This window comes from Phyllostomus hastatus, unplaced genomic scaffold (assembly GCF_019186645.2).
Source record: "Phyllostomus hastatus isolate PE091 unplaced genomic scaffold, TTU_PhHast_1.1 phas_scaffold_585, whole genome shotgun sequence".
NCBI lineage: Eukaryota > Metazoa > Chordata > Mammalia > Chiroptera > Phyllostomidae > Phyllostomus > Phyllostomus hastatus.
The window spans coordinates 15,100,021-15,125,467 of record NW_025334037.1 but is presented as its reverse complement, the minus strand read 5'-3'; the positions used below and the strand labels follow the sequence as shown (position 1 = coordinate 15,125,467).

General features: G+C 37.4%; 1 protein-coding gene across 2 annotated transcripts in view; it reads right to left on the bottom strand.

Annotated features, from left to right (window-relative positions):
- Positions 1-25,447, bottom strand: part of METTL15 (methyltransferase like 15) — a 169,482-nt gene that overhangs the window by 31,423 nt on the left and 112,612 nt on the right. For both annotated transcript variants that reach the window (XM_045825452.1, XM_045825453.1), the window contains exons 4-5: positions 12,149-12,340; positions 5,477-5,655 (exon numbers count right to left, since the gene is read on the bottom strand). In XM_045825452.1, the coding sequence (XP_045681408.1) occupies positions 5,477-5,655; positions 12,149-12,340 (371 nt within the window). The remainder of the gene's footprint in view (positions 1-5,476; positions 5,656-12,148; positions 12,341-25,447) is intronic.

Genomic DNA, 25,447 nt, shown 5'->3' with positions numbered 1-25,447 from the left:
ACCAGAACTGACAGAAAGTCAAAATGTATGGAAGTCCAATGACCAAGGAGTTAAAGAAGAAACATTCATCTAGACTGGTAGGAGGGGTGGAGACGGGCAGCTGGGCAGAGAGGACTCATGGCAAGGTGGTGACTGGCAGAGTGGGTGGTACTACATTCACATGCAGATAAGCTGGGAAGAACAACTGGGGAGTGAGACAGATTGCACAACAGCAGGGTTCCAGTGTTGGGAAATCAAGCTTCAAAACCTCTGAAAAAATCTGTGAGGGTTGAGGCAGTAGGAGAAACTCCCAGGATCACAGGAGAGTTCGTTGGAGAGACCCGCAGGGTCTTAGAATGTACACAAACCCACCCACCTGGGAATCAGCAACAGAAGGGCACAATGTGCTTATGGGTAGTAGAGGAAGTAACTGAAAGCTGACAGAGAGCTGAATAAGCAGCACTGTTTCCTCTAGGACCCCTCCCCCACGTAGAGCGCCACAATGCAGCTAAGTGAGTTGGCCCACCCCGGTCAATACCTAAGGCTCTGCCCCTTACTATGTAACAGGTGCACCAAATAAAAAACAATGGCCCAAATGAAAGAACAGATCAAAGCTACAGAAAAAATACAACTAGGCAATGAAGAGATAGACAACCTGTCAGACGCACAGTTCAAAACACTGGTAATCAGCATGCTCACAGAATTGGTTAAATATGGTCACAAAATAGGGGAAAAAGTGAAGGCTATGAAAAGTGAAATAAAAGAAAATGTACAGGGAACCAACAATGATAGGACTCAAATCAATGGTTTGGACCAGGAGGAAGAAATAAATAGTCAAACAGAACAGAATGAAGAAACAAGAATTCAAAAAAATGAGGAGAGGCTTAGGAACTTCCAGGACAACTTTAAATGTTCCAACATCTGAATCGTAGGGGTGCCAGAAGGAGAAGAGGAAGACCAAGAAATTGAAAATTTATTGGAAAAAATGATAAAGGAGAACCTCCCCAATCTGGCAAAGGAAATAGACTTCCAGGAAGTCCAGGAAGCTCAGAGAGTCCCAAAGAAGTTGGACTCAAGAAAGCTCACACTAAGGCACATCATAATTACATTACCCAAGATTAAGGATAAGGAAGGAATCTTAAAAGCAGCAAGAGAAAAGAAGACAGTTACCTACAAAAGAGCTCCCATAAGACTATCAGCTGATTTCTCAAAAGAAACCCTACAGGCTAGTAGGGGCTGAAAAGATGTATTCAAAGTTGTGCAAGGCAAGGACCTACATCCAAGATTACTCTATCCAGCAAAGCTATCATTTAGAATGGAAGGACAGATAAAGTGCTTCCCAGATAAAGTCAAGTTAAGGGAGTTCAACATTACCAAGCCATTATTACATAAAATGTTAAAGGGACTTATCAAAGAAAAAGAAGATCAGAAATATGAACAGTAATGACAACAAGCTCACGACCATCAAAAACTGAAACTAAAAAAAAAAAACAAAAAGAAACTAAACAAACAACTAAATCAGGAATAGAATCACAGAAATGGAGATCACATGGAAGGTTATCTGTGGGGGAGGGGGAGGAGGAGAAAGAGGGAAAAGGTACAGAGAATAAGATGCATAAATGGTAGGTACAAAATAGACAGGAGGAGGTTAAGATTAGTACAGGAAATAAAGAAGACAAAGAACTTATATGTATGACCCATGGACATGAACTAAAGGTGGGGGGGGGATGCTGGTAGGAGGGGGTGTGCAGGGCAGAGGGGAATAAAGGGGAGAAAATGGGACATCTGCAGTAGCATAATCAATAAAATATATTTAAAAATAAATAATTTTTTGTGGGGTACACTATATGTAACTATATGTGTTAGATATTTGCATTCAAGTTTCTGGCTAGTAGTCTGAATAGTACGTATAAACAGGGAAGTCATACTGGTTGTTTTGGAATTATCTCATTGATTATTGATTTGGCAATCTACAAAGTAATTCACCATAGTTTTAAGTGTTTTGTTCCAACCTGGGTCCTCAAACCTGTCTTCTGGAGTTCCCATGATATGAAACTGTAGTTATTTATACTAGCAAAAGGCACTGGGTTTTAGGTTTTACAAAGTACAGCTTAATCACTTGAATTATGATGTAATTCCATTAAGTATATTGTGATCCCAAGCATGGTGGTCTTCTTTGTCTTAATGGATTATTAGCTTTTTGAAAGGAAAGGAAGTGATCTCTATTTCCATCAATATGCAGGTTTTACTGTGCAGGAACTCTGGCATATTTCCCAGAGTGCTTGATAATCTTGAAAATATTTGGTATGAAAAAAGTCATTCAAATATACTCACTACATTTTATTGCTGGCCAAAATACATGTTTGTTAAACAATGGTATTGCTTAAGAGCTGTCCTGGGTTGAATAGTGTCTTCTAAAGTTCATGTCTGTTAGGAACCTGTGAATGTTGAGTTTATTTAAAAATAGGGTCTTTGCAGATATAATCAAGTTAAATTGAGGACATACTGGATTATGGTGGGCCCTAAATCCAATATGACCAGTGTCCTTACAGTAGAGGGAAATTTGGACACAACGACAGATGCATGGGGAGAACATCATATGACGACGGAGGCAGAGACTTCCTGATGCATCTATAAACCAAGGAACATCGAGGACTGTGGCAACCACCAACACTAGGAATAGTAAAGGAAGCATTCTTTCCCAGGACACTGCTCACACCTTGATTTTGGATATCTAGACTTCTTAACTCTGAGAATACCTTTCTGTCATTTTAAGCCATCATGTGTGCTACTTAGCCATGGCAGAACCAAGAAACTAATATAGGAACCTTCCTGGACACTGTACAGCTTCTTATATTTCCTTCGTGAAGTATTCTCTTAAGAGACTTCTATTTAATGGACTTGACAGATTAATCCCTTTCAGGGGTTAAACAAAATATCTTGGGATAGTATTCTATTATTCAGATTCTATACAGTTCTATATCCACCAAAAGAACTGTATACTTACACCCCAGGCCACTTACTATTGCTTTACATGATTTAATCAAATTTTATATAACTGGTGAAATATGAATGCAAAAGGAAAGACAGCTGCTGTTTCCATGAAAACTAGGTTGGAGACTTTAGAAACTCTGGACAAGGGTGAGTCATGTAAAAAATGCAATCAAATTAGATGTTGGTGAGGTAACTATAAAAGATTGAAAAATAATGAACATCTAGAAAATATGCTCATTCAGATTGCTTTGTAAATCCCTTGAAATTCTTACTTCGTTTTAATAAAAATAAAATCAGATCTTAAAAGATATACCATGGGTGTGGTTTATGTAAGAATGCACTTTGTGGAACTATCCTATAATTCTACACGTTTATCAACTTTTTCTATTAGCCACACAATCGTAACTTTGGACTATAATAAATAAGGTTTCCACTATAAATATAGGTTTACTACACCATGTAGTTATTCACTCACTTATTAGTCTATAAGCTTTGCGAACACAGAGCCTGTATCCGATTAACTCTCCATTCTATCCTTAGTACTCAGTATTATGCCTGGTATACAGCAGCCTCTCCCAAATTATTTTTTTGAATAAATGAACACAAGATGTAATTTCCTTGTATCTGTTTTCCTTTTTTAAAAGAATTATATCATGATCAATAAAGTTTTACTATGGGCTGACATAAGCCATAAAAATGGACTCATTTTAGAGAACTCAATTTTTTAGAGGCTTTTACTAAAATGGGGTTTTACATACATATACATGAATATTATCATTTTTACTATATCATTGTCATAGCCCCAATATGTATTTCATATCATATCTTTCTGAAAATACTCAACTTGCTCCTATTCCACATCTCCATGTAATTTCTCTAATGCTACAGTATTATTTCTCCCAAGTCTGCAGACTAGGAACCCGAGATAGATAAGTTATGTTCTTAAAGGCAGATTCCTGGTTATGTTTCAAATTCATGAGCTTTCAAATTATAGATTAGTACCGACATTGTCATTGATTAGGCTGTACTCTTGAAGAAACTATTGACACTCTCTGAGCCTTAGTTTCTCCAGTTATCAGATGAGGATTTTTGACTGGATGATCTCTGGAATACCTCCTAGCCCTAAGTCCTCATTTTCAGCACCAGAAAATTCTGGGTTTCCCTGTGCATAGAAAAAAATGTGACTTCTCACTGCTCTTCTTTCCAATACAGGAGACAGAGAACAACACATAGAGCTACTTGAAGAATGACAGAAAGGGTAAGGTCGAGACATGTTAGGGAGTATGGAATGGGAAAAAGAAGGGAACGTAAAACAGAGGGTGAATTTAACATCACACTGCCAGTATAAACTCTTCAAAAGAAATACAGTGAAATATTTCATGCTCACATAACCCAGGAGAATTTTGCAATTACTTGCCTGTAGCTGTTCAATGTTAAGTTTCAAGGGGCTTGATGTATGCAGCTTAAAAAATTGAACACTTAGTCAAGTTTTCATATTTTATTAGCATAAGTAGAATATAATTTTATGAAGTTATATCATAAAACAATTGCTATACAACTTTTAAATCTTGATCTGAATAAATTTATAATTAAGTTTCATACCTTAAACTATGGATAATATTAAGATAGAGACGACCAATACAGGTTCTTTCCATATGCTTTTCCCTATGTCTTTAATTACTTAACTAACTTAATAGGAACCATTGAAAAGAAATCTTAATACATTTGATAAATAAAAATGATGTAGGATTTCAGAAGGTCCAATAAGACAGAATTTACAACTGGAATTCTGTTTAACTGCTGGAGTTATATTTTTGTCTTAGAAAACTTTCATCATGGAACACAGCTGTGAAACAACTTTGGCTTCAAACAGAAAGGCTATAATAAAGCTCATCCTAGCTAGACTTAGGTTCAAGAGGTTTATGGTGGCAAACAGCAGAAAAGATGAAATGTTTCAATAAGCCCCTCAGGCTGATTTAGTTAGCATTCACAAAGTGGAATAACCTATACATCACATACCCTTTGTTAGATGGTTGTTTGGAATAGATGTATGAGTCACTGGATTTTATTTTAGCAGTTGGGCAATGCAATTCTCTTTTTGCCCAAAATATTAAAATGTTGAAATGTGAAACTGAAAGGTAATGTCAGATCTTATACAGGATGCTTATCAAGCACTGTGATGCGTCAAGAAATTCTTCTGCTTTTGTCATTCCACGTTTTACCTTGATAGGCACAAGTGGTAAATTACGTCATGTAAAAAAAATGTATGCTATTAAACTAATCAGCAAACTACAGTATGTTTTTAAAAATTGTTTGTGGGGGGAGGAGAGGTGTTAGAGAGGGACAGCTTCCAAAACCCAAAGAAAGTGGTATGAGAGAAGGATAGGTAAGATTCTCTCCTGCATGATTTCAAGAACAAATGAATCCCTCTGGGAGTTTGGGGGATTAATATATACATGTATATTTTTTTCTCTCAGACACTGCTCAGAATTAATGAGAGTACCTGCAACGATGCTGGCAAGCTGCTGGGTTCTGGTGATGGGGTAGATGCTGCGTGCCTGAACGATTGCTGAAGCGATTTTCTTGGCATGCTTCTCCTCCCCGTATGTTCTCAGGATGGATGCAAGTGCCTGTTGATCTAAAGCGTTCACAACATCAGCTGCGGTGGGCATGTCAGGGTACCTACGCACAAGAAGAACCAATTAGTTCATTGACGTCAGTTTTCATTGACAAGAGGTGAAATTTCAGAGTAATGAGACATAAAGTCAGGCATACACACATTGTCTAAGAGAGCTTCTGAGGTTTTTAAAGTCAGAGACTGGAATCTTAAAGGAAGGAAATAGGTTTCGCATTTCAAATACTCATCATGATGGCACTTGGGGAGTGTGTATTCATCAAGGTCAAGGGCACCAGGAAGTTAAAATACAGTCTGGCACAAAGAACACCCTTTTTTTTATTACAAAATCTTTTATTACAAAGTCATAAGCATGTAATTCTATAACATAACAATATCACACTCAAGCACACCATATGACATTTTAGGTGAAATATTCAAATTGAAACTATAAATTATTACACCCGTATTATTACCCTACCAATCACACTCAAGCAGGCTTTACTTCTGCAGGACCCTGAATTTTACTAACCTTTAATTCACGAAGAAGTTATTGCTCATACAGCTTTCTCCTAAACTAAAATAATGGAAATGCTCGGATTTAGTTTGTTCAAAATTTAAATTGATGCTTAAATTTTTTCACTATAGAAGATACGAGGCTTACTGACTAATATTTAAACAAGCCTAGATCTCAGGAACTGAGACTGTCCAGTAACTGACTACTTATATTGGAGCAGAAATTAAACATAGAAAATTTCCACAAGTCCTACCTTATCCTAGGCAATATATTCCAAGACCCCTACCAAAAATTTGACACCACAGACAGTTCAGAGCCCTATATAAACTACATGTACATACAGGCACTCTGTAGCTTCCCTTTGGCATGTCTGAATTGCCAACATGACTACTTTGTGGCCATTATTAAGTAAAATAAAGGCTACTTGAACACAAGCACTGTGATACCACTACAGCTGACCTGATAACAACTGGCTACTAAGTGACTAAGGAGCAGTTAGCATAGATAGCATAGATATGCTGGACAAAGGATGATTCATGGGCCAGCAAGACAGAGTAGGACACCTAGAGGTTTCACCTTGCTACTCAGAATAGCTCCCAATTTAAAGCTTATAAGTTGTATGTTCTCTTTGGAGAAGTGTCTCTTCAGGTCTTTTGCCCATTTTTTAATTGGATTGTTTGCCTTCCTGGTATGGAGTTGTGTGAGTTCTTTATATATTTTGGAGATCAAACCCTTGTCTGAGGTATCACTGGCAAATATTTTCCCATATAGTTGATTCCCTTTTCATTTTGCTGATGTTTTCTTTAGTTGTGCAGAAGCTTTTTATTTTGATGAAGTCCCATTTGTTTATTCTTTCCTTTATGTCCCTTGCTCTAGGGGACATATCGGTGAAAATATTGCTGTGTGGAATATCTGAGATTTTCCTGCCTATGTTCTCCTTGAGGACTTTCATGGTGTCACAATCTATATTTAAGTCTTTTATCCATCTTGAGTTTATTTTTGTGTATGGTGTAAGTTGGTGGTCGAGCTTCATTTTTTTGCATGTGGCTGTCCTGATGTCCTAACACCATTTGTCAAAGGGGCTATTTTTACTCCAGTTTATGCTTCTGCCCCCTTTGCCGAATATTAATTGACCATAGAGACTTGGGTTTATTTCTGAACTCTCTATTCTGTTCCATGATCTGCGTGTCTGTTCTTATGCCAGTACTGGACTGTTTTGATTATTGTAGCCTTGTAATATAGTTTGAGGTAAGGTATGGTGATCCCTCCTACTTTGTTCTTCTTTCTTAAAATTGCTGCAGCTATTTGGGGTCATTTATGGTTCCATATAAATTTTTGAAATGTTTGTTCTATATCTGTGAAATATATCACTAGTATTTTAATAGGGATTGTGTTGAATCTATAAATTGCTTTGGGTAATAGGGACACTTTGATGATGTTAACACTTCCAATCTGTGAACATGGTACATGTTTCCATTTATTTGTGTCTTCCTTAATTTCTTTCTTTAGTGTTGTGTAGTTTTCTGAGTATAGGTCTTTTACCTCCTTGGTTAGGTTTATTCCTAGGTACTTTATTTTTCTTGGTGCACTAGCAAATTGGATTTTTTTTCTGATTTCTGTTTCTGATATTTCATTAAAACCACAATGAGATACCACTTTGCACTGGTCAGAATGGCTATCATAAAGAAATCAACACACAAATTGCTGATGAGGATGTGGAGAAAAGGGAACCCTAGTACACTGTTGGTGGGAATGCAGACTGGTGCAGCCACTGTGGAAAACACTATGAAATTTCCTCAAAAAACTAAAACTGAAGCTGCCTTTTGACCTGGCAATTCCACTGCTGAGAGTATACTGTAAGAATCCTGAAACACCAATTCAAAAGAACCTATGCACCCCAATGTTCATAGCAGTGCAATGTACAATAGCCAAGTGCTGGAAACAGCCTAAGTGCCCATCAGTAAACAAGTGGGTCAAAAACTATGGTACATTTACACAATGGAATACTACACAGAAACTCCTACCCTTCACGACAGCATGGATGGAACTGGAGAGCACTATACTCAGTGAAATAAGTCAGCTGGTAAAAGACAAATAGCATATGATCTCACCTGTAAGTGGAACCTAATCAACAAAACAAACAAGTGAGCAAAATACAACCAGGGACATGGAAATAAAGAACAAACTGACAGTAATTGGAGGGGAGGGGGATAATCAGAGAAAGAAGGGGACGGGTCAAGTCAAGAAGCATGTATAAAGGACCCATGGACAAAAACAACAGTGGGGAGAATTGAATGTGGGAGGTAAAGGTGGGTAGGGTGGGGGAGAGTAATGGAGGGAAAATGGAGACAACTGTAATTGAACAACAATAAAAAATCATAATAAAGAAACCCATGTCATGTAAAAAAGAGTTTATGAATTATTTATTACTGAAATTTTCCATTTAATAGTTTCAGACCATGGATGACCCCAGGTAACTGAAACTGCAGAAGGTGAAACTGGGGGTAAGGGAGGACTATTGTACAAGAAGATACTGCTGGTTAATTTCCCTCACAAAAAATAGAACAATCTTAATGATAATAATGTATATTATCTCAAATGTTTAACAGTATTGGCTCCTACCTCCATGAAAAAGACATCATGGGGTAAAACTTGTTAATCAACAATTCAAACCAGCCTACATGGCAATTTCATGTGAAGAAGACAAAGAAATAGCAAGTTCTGTTGAAATAAAATAAATCATAGTAGCAGAAAATAGGATTCACTCTGTCAGACCATGCCAGTTTACCTTACTTAAGAGAAATGGGTCAAGGAATGCTAAATGATGGGTTAACTGAAACCTTACTTACTAGAAAGATAGCTTTGCAAATAGTACAGTTACGACTTGTAGTTAATATGTTGGATTGATTGTTGGTACCACACTCTGAGGACTTTAGGTAACAAGAACATGGCAGCTTGGAGACCTGAGGATCAAATCAAAGTTAAGGTTGCCAAGAAACCCAAATCCTTCCTTAAATACATTACATTGCACCTTGTTAGCACGCCTAGGTCCTCCAGGAGAAAATGTTGCTATTGTCTTTGGCTTGTCCCCTCCAGCTCCATCTCTCTCTCTCCCTCTCTCTCTTTCAAAACTTGCTTTCCAGATCACGTGATTCTGGTTTGCTTCTGGCTCCATGGTACCCCAGATGAATGCACATCCTATGAGGTTGTGCGGATTCTATTTCAAAAAGGCTTGCTCCTTCAGTAATAGCTTTAAGGATAAATATGTGGTCTTTAGCATCCAATTGAACTAGATTTAGAATCCTGGCTTTGCTACTCCTGTTGGATAAGCTTTTTAATAGAGTGGAACCTCAATTTCTAACCTGTAAATGAAAGTAACAATGCTTACCTCACAGAATTGTTAGGAGAATTAATGGTGCATATAATTGTAAAACAAATACTATAATGCTTGGCCCATATAAAAGCTCAATGCATGTCAACGTCCCTTAGATTTTTCCCATTCTTAGATTTGTCGATCATTACTTTTGGCCTAATTGACAAAATCCCCAATAGATCTTACCTAGTTGTGAATTCAATTGCTCAAACCACTGAGCATTAGAATGAACCTTGCAAACAATGGTAAATTCAGACTCCATAGGATAGAGTTCAGCTCAAACAGGACAATCTAAAATTAGTATGGATGTACTTGGCAATTTTTTATAATACCTTTCTACTCTGAAGAAAATTAAAAGATCATTTTATGCAAATACACTTCAGTGGATAATAGGCCTAATTTTATTTCATTGTACTGTTAACACTGAACAGTGGGGCAGAAGTCTCTGTTAGGCAAAAGGGGCAATGCTCGGGAAAGCCAGCAGGCTACTAGGAGTCTTCAGAATAGGCGTTCATATATGTGAAGAAGTCAAGATACAAAATCTGCTCCCCCATCCCAACTTAACAGGTTAAGATATCTGTCAGTCCTCCAGAGATCACGGACCTACAATGCTTACACTCATGAGAGAAAGAAAATATGAATCTAAGAGGCAATTTATTTATTGCTCTCTAATGAAGAATACAACCAACACAGGGCTACACCCACAATTCCCTAAAGCTGTGAGCCTCTTTCTACTATGCGAGAACCTTACTGTGATCTTAAAGATGTTGCTGAAATTGGGAGAGCACAAATGAAACTCTGCTCCAAGATTCTCGTGCTATCTAGTAACAGGTTAAGAGAGCCTCTTGAATCCATATCCAATGCAGGGATATGTCAGCCTCCATGATGTGACTGGCCATAGTTTGCTGGCTTGGACTCCCTTTCCCCATAACACATTTTGGACTAACATTGCACGTATTTCCATCTCTGACTCCACTTTCTATAAATCTGTGTGAGCCAACTCCCCCTTTCTGCATGCCACATACTTTCTCCAGATGTGTTCATATCTTTGGTTAAGTTACAGTCCATGCCATCTCACTGGAAGCCGACTTGATTTTTAAGATATATTTTCTCACTTCTAATGCCATCCACGATGTGTTGGTATAGAGTTTACTTTCTCAAAGCAGTCTCATTTTCAAGTTCTTAGAGGAGAACTTCGGGAACCCTGATTCTCAAACTAAAATTTGATGATAAATCTTTACATTAACAATTTGGGGATTTAGTACTATTAACTAGAAGCTTCGTTCACTGTGTTTCAGAAGGTATCCTCCCTAGCAAGACATGGAAACAGCAGAAATTTGCTTGACACTTTATTACCTCTGCACAACCTCAACCTCCAAACATGAGAAGATATTTGATCTTTACTATTAGTCACTGGTTTTAAAAGATTTTTATTATTTTCTTTTATGATCACATTCTTCATTCTATGAATGCCAACTTGTGCAAAAGAAGATAAAAGACTCAGAACAAAAAGATTCCGACAAGTATGGGTCACAATCTCAGTTAACAGGTCCTACCGAAGCACAGGGGAAAAACTATATGTGAATAATTACCATAGGATAAAGCAGTTTGTGGGACGAAGTTAAAGTCAATTCGATAGTAATTTGTTGATTTAAATTGAATGTTAAATTTCTTATATACAGATCCTTCAAATTGGAAGAAATTTTGGAAAACCTGTTTGTTTCAGTAGAAATATTTATATAGGTATAGAATTGTAGATTAGAAACAGTAACTGAATCATTTGCTTACTTGGATATATGAAAGTCTAACATTCTTCTTAGAAGACAAGCTTCACAAAGGTAGGGGACATGGCATAGAACCTGGTGGCAGTGGGGGTGGGGACATGTGATGAGGTAGAAAGGCATGGGTGAGTTTTGACCAAACAGGCTGGTTAGTCCCTGGGCCAGTGTTGGGCCTACAGACAAGTGCAAACCTAAGCTCTCAAAAGTAATCTGGAATCAAAAGAAAGTATCCAGTCCTTTCCCAGAATGTGATCCTCTTTGTGTCTTTTAATACGTATGCACCTAATGAAGAACTTGACAATGAAGAACAAATGCTAGTACTCCCAGGGTGATGAGGAATGAAGAGGAGGTATAAACTATCCTATTTGCAGTACTGTGTTTGACATAGTACCGTAAATTGTAGTCTCTCCGAAGAGGGTGGAAACAAAGTCACTGTATAAGACACAGGATAGAACACACAATTGCAGACCTCCAGGATTTGACCTTAATGCAGTATTCAACACAATCTGCCTTAGATACAGTTCCTTTTTACTTCTCACAACAGATATAGTTGGGCCTGCATAGAAATGGAGCCACTGTTTCAGTACCATACCTATCACCATTGTCAGTAGTCTAAAAGCTCACACTGTATCCATAAAAGAGATCATCAGTATGAAAGTTACCCTCCTCACTATTTTGTGTAAAGACAGCAATGGTTTTTCTTTCAGAATCCCAAATCTAGAGAAACATGCAAAGCTACAATGAGTAGCAAACAAAACTGATTTATTATATATGGATAGTGTTAGGTGTGGGCGTATAATGGGAATTCTGCTGTCTTAAAAGGAAATTAAATTCAGAATGGTTTTGAGAAATTGATTTCTTGTTAGGAAAGATGCTTTATAGATACTCACCTGCTACCATCCATTCTCATGTCCAAAGGGCCATCCTTACGAAGGGAAAAACCTCTTTCAGGAGCATCAAGTTGCATGGAGGAACATCCAAGATCCAGAAGAACTCCATCCAAAGTCCCTGGCTGCACGCCAGCTTTCATTAATAAGGCTTCTGCCTGGCTGAACTGGCCTAGAAGAGCTTGGACCTGTTTACTGTGAATAAACCCAGGAGATGCAGAAAACAATGCTGTTACATTAAAGTCTTTCTTAAGGTCTATGCTCAGTGGAAGGAACACATCCTATTATTAAATTATTTAACCAATATATATTTACTAAGTGCCAACCAAATGCTTGGTACTATATAAAGATATGTGGACACAGAAATTACACCTTTGGTTTTAATACCAGGGGCGATTTAATGTGATTTTACTCTTGCTAATGAACACAATTTATTTTATACCTCTCTGAAGATATACAATAAGTTGATGAATAAAAAAAATTCCTTTGTCAGACTAGGTATTTCATTGTTTCTTTAAAACTTATTAAATCTATGCATCAGGAAAAGAAACATATATAAATCTATAAAAAGAACAAATTTAAACATAACAAATGCTGACAGGAATGTGAAGAAAAGGGAACCCTTATGCACTGTTGGTGGGAAATACAGCCACTGGGGAAAAGAGCATAAAATTTCCTTAAAAAATTAAAAATAGAACTGCCATGTGATCCAGCAATTACACTTCTGAGAATCCAGCCAAAGGTAATGGAAAGACTCTTGTGAAGACATCTGCACCCCCATGTCCATCACAGCATCGCGTATGTTTACAACAGCCACAACGTGGAAATAACCTAAGTGTCCATCGGTGAGTAAATAAGATGTGGAATATTATTCAGCCATAAAAAATAAGAAAATCCTGTCATTTGCCACAATATGGGTGAAATAATAATGTTAAGTAAGATAATTCAGAAAGAGAAAGACAAATTCTGTATAATTGCACTTATATGTGGAATCTAAGAAGAAAAAAAAAGAGAGAGTGAGAGAAACCCAAATTCACAGAGAAAGAGATCAGATTCATGGTTACCCGAAGCGAGGGAGGAGGATGGGAACTGGATGAAGGTGCTCAAAAGGTACAAACTTCCAGACAAACAGGTACTAGGGTGCATGTAAAACGTGATTACTAGCTAACACTGAAGGATGGGAAAAGTAACTGCTAAGGGTTCTCATCACGAGGAAATGAACCTTTTTCTTTTTCTTTTTTATATCTATATGAGATGATGAGATGAATGCTAACTAAACATTGTGGTCATAATTTCATAGTACATGAAAGTCAAATTATTATGCTTACACAATTAAGCTTCTACAGTGCTGTGTTCAATGTTCAGTGCTGATGTCAATTATCTCAATAAAACTTAAAAAATAATAAATTTAATGAGTAGGCCCATTTAAATACAGTAAGGAATAAAGCAGAAACCAGCAAAAAAAGATATGTCGAAAATCTTCAAGACAACCATTTCAGCTTTCTCCGTATTTCCCCATAATTTGCAACAGGGGTGCTGGGAAGCTGCGCACGAGAGGATAGACACTGCTCCTGAAATAAACGCCTTCTGCAGAAGCAATGTTTTAGCTCTGAGCGGGGATTCTGAGGTGAAGGGAGTGTTCCAAATCAACAGACAGATAAGAAGTTGGGATCACCTTGCAGCTATACTAACTCTGCTTCCTACACAGAATGAGATGCTGCCTTCAGGGATCTTCAGAAGCCGCAAGGCAACTGGCATGCATTTCGGAAGGGGAATGAAAAGAGAAACACTGGGCAACATTCCCAAGACCTCATTTCCTCCATCTACAGGTGGGTGGGGTGAGTGTGGATTTCCACAGTGTTGGGGAAATCATACTTATAACTATTTACTTAATAGTTATATTAACTAATATATTGTATTGTTTAAGGAGAAATTCACAGATCATTGATTTTTTTCCCTCAAATTCTAATGAAGACAGTCAATTTCAGATTCACTCACCAAATATTCATTGAATATCTGCTATATATCTAACATTATGCTACTTGGAGGTATAAACAAATTAATAAAAATAATTAATGAAGCATGTCTTTCTGAGCTTTGAGGTGAAAAGAAGAAATATATAAATAAATGGTTTGCATAACAACCCAATAGGTGCTAATTGTGGACAGATAAACAAATTTCTAGGTACACATGGGCATACTCATTTTATTGCTTTTGTGTGCTTTGCAGATACTGTGGTTCTTACACAAACTGAAGGTTTCTGGCAACCCTGTGTCCAGCAAGTCGACAGGTGCCATTTTCCCAACAGCATTTGCTGACTTTGTGTCTCTGATTCACATTTTGATAATTCTCACAATATTTCGTGCGGTTCCATTATTACTATATTTGTTACAGTAATCTGTGATCAATGATGTTTGATGTTACTGTTGTAATTGCCACAATCCACACTATCATAGAGCGGTGAACTTTATTAATAAACGTTGTGTGTGTTCTGACTCCTCCACTGACCAGCCATTCTCCCATCTTGCACTCTCTCCTTGGATGTCCCCATTCCCTGAGACACAACAATATTGAAATCAGGCCAACTAATAACCTTACAATGGCCTCTAAGTGTTCAAGTGAAAGGAAGAGTCACACCTCTCTCATGTTAAATCAAAAGCTAGAAATGATTAAGCTTAGTGGGGAAGGCATGTCAATAGCTGAGCTGGTTTGAAAGCCAGGCCTTTTGCACCAAACAGCCAAGTTATGAATGCAAAGGAAAAGTTCTTGAAAAAACTGAAAGTGCTACTCCAGTGAACACAAGTGATAAGAAAGTAAAACAGCCTTACGGCTAATGTAGAGAAACTTTTAGTGGTCTGGATAGATCAAACCAGCCATGACATTTCCATAAGCCAAACCCTAATCCAGAGCAAGGCCCTAGCTCAGTTCAATTCTATGCACACCAAGAGAGGTGAGGAAGCTGCAGAAGAGCTGGAAGCTAGCAGAGGTTGGTTCATGAGGTTTAAGGAAACGTGAAGCAGCAAGAGCTGATGTACAAACTGCAACAAGTTATCCAGAGATCTAGCTAAGATAATTTATGAAGGTGGCTACACTAAACAACAGACTTTCAATGTAGGATGAACATCCTTCTATTGAAAGAAGATGGCACCTTGGATTTTAATAGCTAGAGAGAAGTCAACACCTATCTTCAAAGAGCTCCAAAGAACAGGCTGACTCTCTTCTAGGGGCTAATGTAGCTGGTGACTTTGAGATGAAGCCACTCCCAAAATCATAGGGCCATTAAGAATTATGCTAAACCTACTGTGCCTGAGCTCTAGAAATGGAATAATAAGGGCTGGATGACAGTGCATCTGTTTATAACATGGTTCACTGCATATTTTAAACTCACTGTTGAGACAAACTCCTCAGAAAAAAAGATTCCTGTCAATATGAGTGCTCACTGATAATTCACCTAGTCACCAAAGAGCTCTGATGGGAACGTATAGGGAGATTAATCTTGTTTTCACACCTGCTAACACAACATCCATTCTGCAGTCCATAGATCAAGGAATAATTCTGCATTTCAAGTTTTAGTAAGAAATACATTCTGTAAAGCTGTAGCTGCCACAGATAGTGATTGCTCTGAAAGATATGGGCAGAATAAATTGAAAACCTTTTGGAAAGAATTTACCATTCTAGATGCCATTAATAACATTTGTGAGTCATGGGAAAAGGTCAAAATATCAACATTAACAGGAGTTTGGAAGAAGTTGATTCCAACCCTGATGGGTGACTTTGAGAGGTTGAAGACTTCAGTGGAGAAAGTAACTGCAGATGTGGTAGAGACAGCTAGAGAACTAGTATTAGAAGTGAAACCTGAAGATGTGACTAAATTTATGCAATCTCATCAGAATATTTTAACAGATGAGGAGTTCTTTCTTTTAGATGGGCAAACAGAGTGGTTTCTTGAGATGGAATCTACTCCTGGTGAAGATACTGTAAAGACTGTTGAAATGACAACACAGGATTTAGAATACTACGTAAACTTAGTTGATAAAGCAGCAACAGGATTTGGGAGGATTGACTCCAATTTTAAAAGGAGTTCTATTGTAGGTAAAATGCTACCAACAACATTACATGCAGAGGTTGCGAGAAGCAGGTTTTTTAGTATAAGAGGGTAGGGTCCTCTTGGTTCTCATGAGAAGATGTGATTGGTTTGACTGAATCATTTGATGGCTGGCAGCATGCTGGAACCTGCAACTCAGGGATAAGCAGATACTGTGCCTGATCCCTTTGATAAGAAGGGTCATGTGGTGAAGGAAACTTGTCTGTGGGAACAGATTGGGGAGCAGAACTTGTGATTAGTCCATTTAAGTCTCTTTCAGTTTCCCCCAGATCAAGAATACATAGTATTAGGCTTTAGTTTTATGCCTTATACTACAGCAATATAGGTCATGTATGAATACCCAGTAATAAGAACTTACTACAGTGTGTGTGTATATGTGTGTGTTTTAAGCCAGTCCTGCCCTGGCCAGGTGTCTCAGTTGGTTGGAGTATAGTCCTATACACCAAAAAGATATGAGTTTGGTCCCAAGTCAGGGCACATATGTAGGTTGTGGGTTCAATCCCCAGAGTGCATACCAGAGACAACCGGTAGACGGTTCTCTCACATTATGTTTCTCTCTTTCAGTTAAATTGATAGCCGTTTCCTCACTATTTCTGTATCTTTTGTCTTTGGTATCAGTGCACATAAAACAACTGAAAACCGAGGACCCATGGCAGCCTTTCACATACCTACCATTAGCTATTGTAAGGGATATTTGTTGGCTTCCTCTTAGTTGCCTATTTTTCTGTTCCAATGGAACCTCAAAACAGCCAAGTATTTTGGGAGAGACTGATCATATCTATGATGGTTTGTGTCAACTTGCATAGGCCACAGGGCCCAATCACTTAATCAAACACTCATCTAAGTGTTGCTGTGAGGTATTTTGTAGATATGGTTAATATTACAACCAGTTCACTTTAACTAAAAGATATTACCTTCAGTAATGTGGGTGTGCCTCATCCAATGAGCTGAAAGGCCTTAGGAGCAAAAACTGAGATTTCCTAGAGGAAGAAGAAATTCTTCCTCAAGACTGCAATATCGGCCCATGTCAATTTCCAGCCTGCTGGCCTGCCCTACCAATTTCAGACTTGCCAGTCTCCACAACTGTGTGAGCCAAATCCTTGAAATAAATATCTTTATATATGTATATATATGCACACACACATGTCTGTGTGTGTATGTATGTTAAGTTACTGGTTCTGTTTCTCTTGAACATTCTGATGGATATAATATCTTGGCTCAAGAGGTAGATTTCTGATAAGCTAAGCTAATTTGCACACACTATTCCCATGGCCTCTGTAATTTGTTCAGAGATTGGCATGTGTCACAACTCTGGCCGATGAAAAATACAAGAGATGTTTCCTAGAGACTGGAGGGAAATTTTCTCTCTTCCAATGAGTTACTGGAAGAAAAATGTTTTTCAGAACCTAACTTGATATGAAAGAAACACATAGTCCCAATTTTCACCACCAGAGATCTTGACTCAAAGAAGGGAAAGGGTGACAGCAGTTTTAGCCAAAACTGTAGAAGATAAAGCAAAGAGAAAAAAATAGCCCAGCCATTAGCTTGAGTCTCACCTGAAATCCAACTTCTCTTTGAACTTGTGAGTTATGTGAGTCCATAAATTACCTTAATTATCAAAACCAGTTGGAGTTGATTTTTCTTTCACTCAAAATGAAAAACATTATAACTATTACAGCAATTACAGTCCTTAAGTCTTCTTTTCTCTAAATAAAACAACTCGTTTCTTCTGTAATTCCCCATACAAAAATTCCCTCACTGTGCTAGCTGCTCTTTTCTGAATGTGTTCCAGTTTGCTGATGTCCCTAGAGCTAAATTCCATAATGACTGGCCCAGAATATAGTGAATTCTTGCCGCCCTTGTTCTAGTTGTTATATTAATACAGCTCAAGTTGAAAATAGTTTTAGAATTTATTTCACAATGTTGACTTAGACTGTCTAATACCCTTGGCTCTTTCTCATGAACATCGCTGCTAAGCCAGTTTCCTTCATAACTGCACGTGTGCAGCTTCGTTTTGCCAATTATTTCAGATCTAAGTATAATTTCTGCACCTACACATTTTCTACAATCCTTTTGGGATCCAGGTATTATATTTAATCATAAAAATCTTTACACTACAGCAAAAGCCTCAAACAAATCACTACTGCCCAGTCTTAATTCCTTAGCCACTACAGCTATTATCTGGCTTGATGGTAATATACTTGTAAAATAAAAATAATATCTTATAGCAGATGTTTGCATTCTTGAGTGCCCTCAAACGTAACTGTGTAATACACAATACTGATACAGTTTTTGGCCTCACGATGAGTAAATAACAAAAACGTAATCCTTGTGGTACAAAAGTCAGCATAATGATATACAAGTATGAGCATATCATAGGGGAAAAAAGTAACCATAAGGCAACACCACAAAGTAAATCATGTGTTTAAGGCAGAGATTTCTGATGCTGCATCAGTTATATGTTTCTAGAATTACTAGATTGTTCTCAGAGTAAAGAAACCATCCACAAAGTTTATTGACCAATATGTTGAAAACTTAGCCTCAACTTCAGACCCTGGGACATTATTTCATATATGCAATTATGTTGTGGCTAATTTTCCTGGACAGGCAGGCTCCATGCCCATTTTTCTCTTTCTGCCTCTTCTTTCTTTCCTCTCTCCCTTCCTTCCTCAGGTCCTTTCTCTTCCTCTCTGCCTTCCCTCCTCCCCCTTCTTCTTTCTTTCAAATTTTAAATTTCAATATTTTTCCATATGCATTTTACATTATAAAACAAATAACAGAAAGGATCATGGTGGTCACAAAAAATAGAGCCAAACCAGGACATTTAGCTATAACTACAAATGCACAATTTGTTTGAATCATCATCATCATTTGTTTTTACCCTAGGCTCCCCAGGTTGCAAGGAGAATGTTGCTTGTAACCCAGGCACATGCTACAAGAGAATGGTTCTGCAACCCAATCCCAAGGAAAGACAAGGTGCTTAGCAGTAGATTGTCAATGATACCTTGGTTGTTGGAAGCCATTTTTGAGGTTCTTTGACTGTGAAAGTATTGTTGATCTTGACTCTGACAAGCCATATGCATTTAGAATACAAGTTGTGGGTCTGTTTTACTATAAAGGACTAAGGTGCCCTAGTATATACTGAGGCTAGTGATGTAAGAGTAGCTACTGTTCTCTGTGTGTGTGATTTAGGTTTGAAGATGGAACTTCATCGTTTTTCTAACTGCATACAGTCTAATGATAGGTGTTAAGGTAAATTACCCTACAAATCATAAAAGCGGATCCAACTCACAGGGCTGAACATCTTGTAGTTAATGAGAGTACTTATCTATTTCAGCTTTAGAAACCCCAAATTCCCATGGCTTACAAAATGCTTGCTATAAAAAGGCACTTTTTGTTGCCCAGGGATAAATAATTTTCAGTGTCATGGAGAAGAGCTTTATTTGTGTAGAGTCAGATTCTACACAAAATGATGCTGAATAAAGCAATGTTAAAAATGTAAAGTTTGGATACAAATTTTCAACAAAAATCTTGAATTTGGAAACTAAGATAAATTTCACTATTATTTTTATTCTCCTAGGGTTTAACACTCCTCTATTTTAACAAAAAATATTAAATAAATGCTTTAAATCATTATATACCTCTAATTTCAAGTTTAGTAACATACCTTACCATAATACACAACTGACAAAAACATAGACACAATCCACAGAAATGACTACTGAGGCTAGTGATGTAAGAGGCTGGTTTTGTCTGGCCTCTTTCTGAATCATTTACTTTTGATATGTGGCAAGCCACCTCAAGTCTGAATAGCTTAAAACAATAATTTATTAGCTCATATTCTATTACCTGGCAATTTGGGTTGGGCTTACTTGGTGATTTTTTTGATAGTAGGTTGACTAAGGCTTAGCTGGTCCCATATGGCCTCGCGTGTTGGGAAGTTGAATGGGGTTAGGATGATAACTGGACCATATGTTCCTAGCATTTATTTGGCTAGCCCAGGTTTCTGCAAAGTGGTAGATCCAAAAGCACTGAGGTAGGACAACCCCAATGCACAAACTTTTTAAGCTTCTCAGTATTCTTCATTTTCTAATATCCCATTGACCAAAGCAAGACTACTTTATATTCCAAGACTATAAAAATGAACTTCACCACTTCATCAAAACAGCACACATCCATTTTGTGTGCATTTGGGGCACAATTTGGTGATAATATTCCATAAGAAGATATAAGAAGAGCAAAATCCAAATTGCTTCCGGGGAGGGGGGATCTGCTTACTATGTGAATCCCAGTCTTCATCACATCAGTATCAGCATTAATCCATACAAATCCTAGTGTGCTGCCTATTTTCCAGTCATTAAATTTTATTAGTCTGTAGGCACAAATCAGGGGCCATGGCTTCTTTTACCACTTCATTAGGCTTCCCAAGCAAGTAATTTAGAGAAAGCCAAAACACTAGATGAAACATGAAGTTCATATTTAAGCAATGGTAAGAGCAGACATTTGGAGAGTACTTTGTGTGCCATACCCCGTGGTAGGTGCTATGTCATTTCATCCTCATCCTAACCCCATGGGGTGGGTGGCACTATGACTTACATTCTGCAGGGAAGAAACAAGTACAGGGAGGGAAGTCACCTCCCCAAGTCATACCATAAATACGAAGTGGTGGAATTAGAATGCAGACTCAGTCCAGCCTGGCTCCAGCATTTATGTTTGTAACCACTACACTGTAATATCTCTCAAGTTTCTGTTTATTTAGCACTATTTCAGAACTCTAACTCTTCACCATTATGACTTTGTCATGATCCACAAATCTCCCTACTTGTCTTTTTTAAATTAAAATGCTTTAATTGTTGTAAATGTTTGTTATCTATTCATGCCTATAGGTCTGCAGATTCAGCATTCAACAAATATTTGCTGCATAAGGGCTATCTACCACATCCTGGGCACAGGAATACAAAAATGAACAAGAGCACACAACATAGGAAGGTATATGTACAAACATATACAAATCACTGAGCAAATGGTTTATTTCTTCTTAAAACAACAGTGGTCAGAGTGGAAAGGGAAAACAGGATCATGAGGCTCACCTTTAAATCTTCACTCTGATATTTATTAATTGTGGTTTTAGATAAGTTATTTAATTTCCCTCAATTTCAGTTGTAGTATATCGCGGTGTTTAAATTTTCCCCTCTGAGGTATCCTGCTATGGTAGAAATGTCTCAACAAGTTCTGGAGTCAAATTGAATCAGACTGTTAACTTCCTAATTATTTATTCCCTCAAGACTCAGAATCCTCATTTGTACTATGTAGACAACAGAGCAATTTCAATGTCACAGAGCTTTTGTAAACAGTATATGAATTAATGTATATGAGAATACCTACTAAGATGCCTTGGTACAGGAACAGGAAGGCCCTCAATAAATGTTACCTCTCTCCCTCTGCCCCAAGCTGTTTTTCTTCCCTTAGATACTCTGGTTATAATTTGGTCCCTGATAATTGGGAGTTGGAAGCAATGGCAAGGATTTGCTCCAAACACACCAAATGCAGGGCAGACTGGTTGTGACCTTTTGACTATAAAGAATTTTTCTCCAACCCCTTTTATGTGCCACTATTAGGCTATATTTCTCCTTCCATTTCATCATCTGCATGTTATAGTTTAAGAACTGTTCACTTTCCGATATGTTCATTGTTTACCATGCCACACAGAGCTCTTTGTAGACTTATACATATCCAAGATATTTTAATTTTCATACTAATTATGATCACCTTTAAATATTATTAAAAGATACCTTTGCTCAAAATCTTTGATAGAATTGTGTTCACTGACCATTTTATTTCCCTTCAGGAAATACTTTTAAAAAATTGATTTAGTCATTCATTCACGACTCATACATTGAATTGGATAAAGTCCATTTCGGAAATGATAAAATGCAATTGTATTCCTATCTCTCAGTAACCTTTTCAAAATTTATTCTGTGGAGTTATCATCCTCTCATCTGGAGTAGCAGCTTAGCAAACCCCATGGCTTTTCCACATATTAATATGTGACAGATAGTCCCATGGCTACTGGGAGTTGTAAACACAGCCAGCTCCACCATGAGTCTTTCAAACATTTAAATAGTACTAATAATATATAAACAAAATAACATCAATATTATGTAAACTTTTCCAGAAAATATAAAAAAGGAAACATTTTAAAACTCAATTCACAAGGCCAGTATAACTCTGATACAAATTCAACAAAGATATTACAAAAAAAGAAAGAAAACCAAAAGTTGATCTCTCTCACGAACAAAATTCCATAATTTGCTGTGTATAATGCACACCTATGTTTTTGGCTCAAATTTTCAGGAAAAAAAAAACCTTTCAGCTTAATTTTTTAATTCATTCATTCATTCATTCATTCATTTATTTATAGAAACAAAACTGGTTATCGTATTCAGGGTATTGTTTTGCATATGGATAACATTATTGCTTTCTAGAATTATACTTTTAACATATAAGCATACATAAAAGAATTAAAAACATTTGTACAGATACGGAATTACTACTATCCATGTATAATGCTCGTCCTCATTTTTCCCTCAAAAATTTGGGCCAAAAGTGTGCATTACACATGGCAAAACATGGGTGTAACAAAAATTAACACAACATGAGCATAGTGATCCAGCTGCATATAGAAGGAACGGTCTCACTATGCTCCCACCCAGGCAGTATCCCTGAAGTAGTTGAGTGTGAAGTACTAACACTGAGACAGGACAGGGCTGGAGAGAGAGCTTTTGCAATTGTCTTAAAATAGTAGGGATTTAGTAAATGTTTAAATGAATACATAACAATTTTTAAAATAGAAGAATGCTTCTGGTCCCAGTTTCAGGCCAATATTATCAGGAAATTGATCTCTGATACCAAATGAAAATGCAATTTTCCCAAGTACATGCCCTAGAGAAGATTTCATTACATCTAGACCCCTCATAGAGCTATTCATCTACTTTGTTTTTTATAAGATTTTACTTATTTTAGAGAGAGGGGAAGGGAAGGAGAAAGAGAAGGAGAGAAACATCAATGTGTGGGTGCCTCTTGTGCACCCCAAACTAGGGACCTGGCCCCGCATTCCAGGCATGTGTTCTGACTGGGAATCAAACCGGTGACCCTTCAGTTCACAGGTTCACCCTCAATCCACTGAGCTACACCAGCCAGGGCTATTTATCTACTTTAATATAACAGAAATTAGATATGAACAAGAAATAATTCTAATAAGGAATTTTCTTGGTGAGAACTGCTTCGCTACCTCTTTTTTTTAGCATCTTAGTTTACTCTATCTACATGATATTCAAACACTGAACCCTAATTCTATATAATTTTTACATGAAAACATCTATTTCCCCAGTGCTTAAATCCCCTTCCCTCCAATTAATATTTATTCTTTCCCCCTCCCTCTTTCTCTGTCATGTAGATAGTACACTGTTACAATGCTTGGTGATGATAACTTCTTCTGGACTGTATAGAGCTCTCTGATTCATCTGGCACTCAGTATATGCTACTTTGTAATATTACTTGTCTTTTTATGTCTGTACCCTGATGCCTCTGTAATAAGACCCCAAGTCTCTTAAGGGTCATACGGACCATGTCATATACTTTTTTTGTATGTGCAGCACCTAAAAAATTGTAAGTGTGCAGCAAACATCTTTTTTGGATGAAGGTGGTGATGACTTTGTTGCATTACTATATTTTTAAGGCATCAAAAATGAGAACACTTGGTAATAACTAACTCAATGTTTTTTCTATCATACTTAAATGTAATCAAAGTGCTAAGGAAAAAATGTAAGATATATAGTATACTGATATAGGCTTTGGAGAAAGACTTAGTTATGCAGTGTGTTTCTCATAACTTCAACTCAATACAATTGTTATAAGGACAAAGGTTTTAGATATTTATTTTTCACATTTCCCAGAGTTATGAGAAGCTTTCTGGAAACATCTTATAATCACAGTCAATCGATTTAAAAGAGTGCATTTTAAGTTTTTGTTCATAATGTCTTTCCACCCACAATATCATGGAGGAACTTAAAATGGAAAAAATGCTATCATGTTCTACTAAGACAGGAAATAAAACTCTCCATTCATACCAACCAAGTCAGAGAATTCAGTTAAGCTCAATATTTAATTCATTCAATGAAGAGAACTTTACTTTGAAGGATGATATAACAATCACAATACTATTCAAACAAAATTGCTTTGGGGAGTATTCTTTTTTCCCTTTGGGGTATACTTCAAAATGTCCCAGAAAAAAAAAAAACATTCTGTTTCATATGTAGATAGATTTATTTTATATCTGTTTTTTTTCTTCTTCTGGGTAACAATTATCAGAGTGTAATTGCAAAATGGCTTTAAGATGCTCCTTCCATGACTTCTAAGGTCTGGCTCCTGTGTGGTGGATAATCTGATGCCCTTCATACTACTTTCTAACCCAATTTACTAGAAAGCTTAGTGTGACAATTGGAATAAGAAGTGTCCCTTTCTCTGAGGCAGCACTTTCTAAAATTTACATCTTGTGAAAGCAGTTTAGATGAATTCAGGCTCCAAATAATCACCATGCATATACACTGCCAAAATACCCCACTGATTCTATCAGTTATTCAGGATATTGTATTATAACTTCAATATTAATTGTTTTGAATGCTTGGCATTGTTGATGTAAGGTGCTTGGCTGCCTGCCTGCCTGAATTCAGACAGGAAGGGGCCAAATCATTTAAGCTAGAGGTGTCTAATTCAGAGTGAATAACATGAGAGACTCAAGATGGTGGAGGAGGAAGTGGAAGCTCTACTAACCTCCTCCCAGGACCAAACTAGAAATACAACTAAATCATAGAAAAATCATCTTGAATAACCAACTGAATACGGCTGGAGAGAAGCCTTAAAACCACAGACAGATGGAAGAAGTGAGTTTACCATTACGAGACTGGTAGGGAGTGCAGAGGTGGGGCGAGAGGGCTGGCTGGACTCCAACAGGCAGCAGCTGAAGTTCCAGAGGGATATTCCAGTGTCCAGAGGTTGCCCCTGAGAAGTGCGGGATCCAAACACCAAACTGGTCTCCCCAGCCTATAGCACCAGGACTGGGAAAGGAACCCAAATAACACCTGGCTGTGAAAAGTAGCAGGGTTTCTGTCCACCAGCGAGAGTTGACTGGAGAGGCC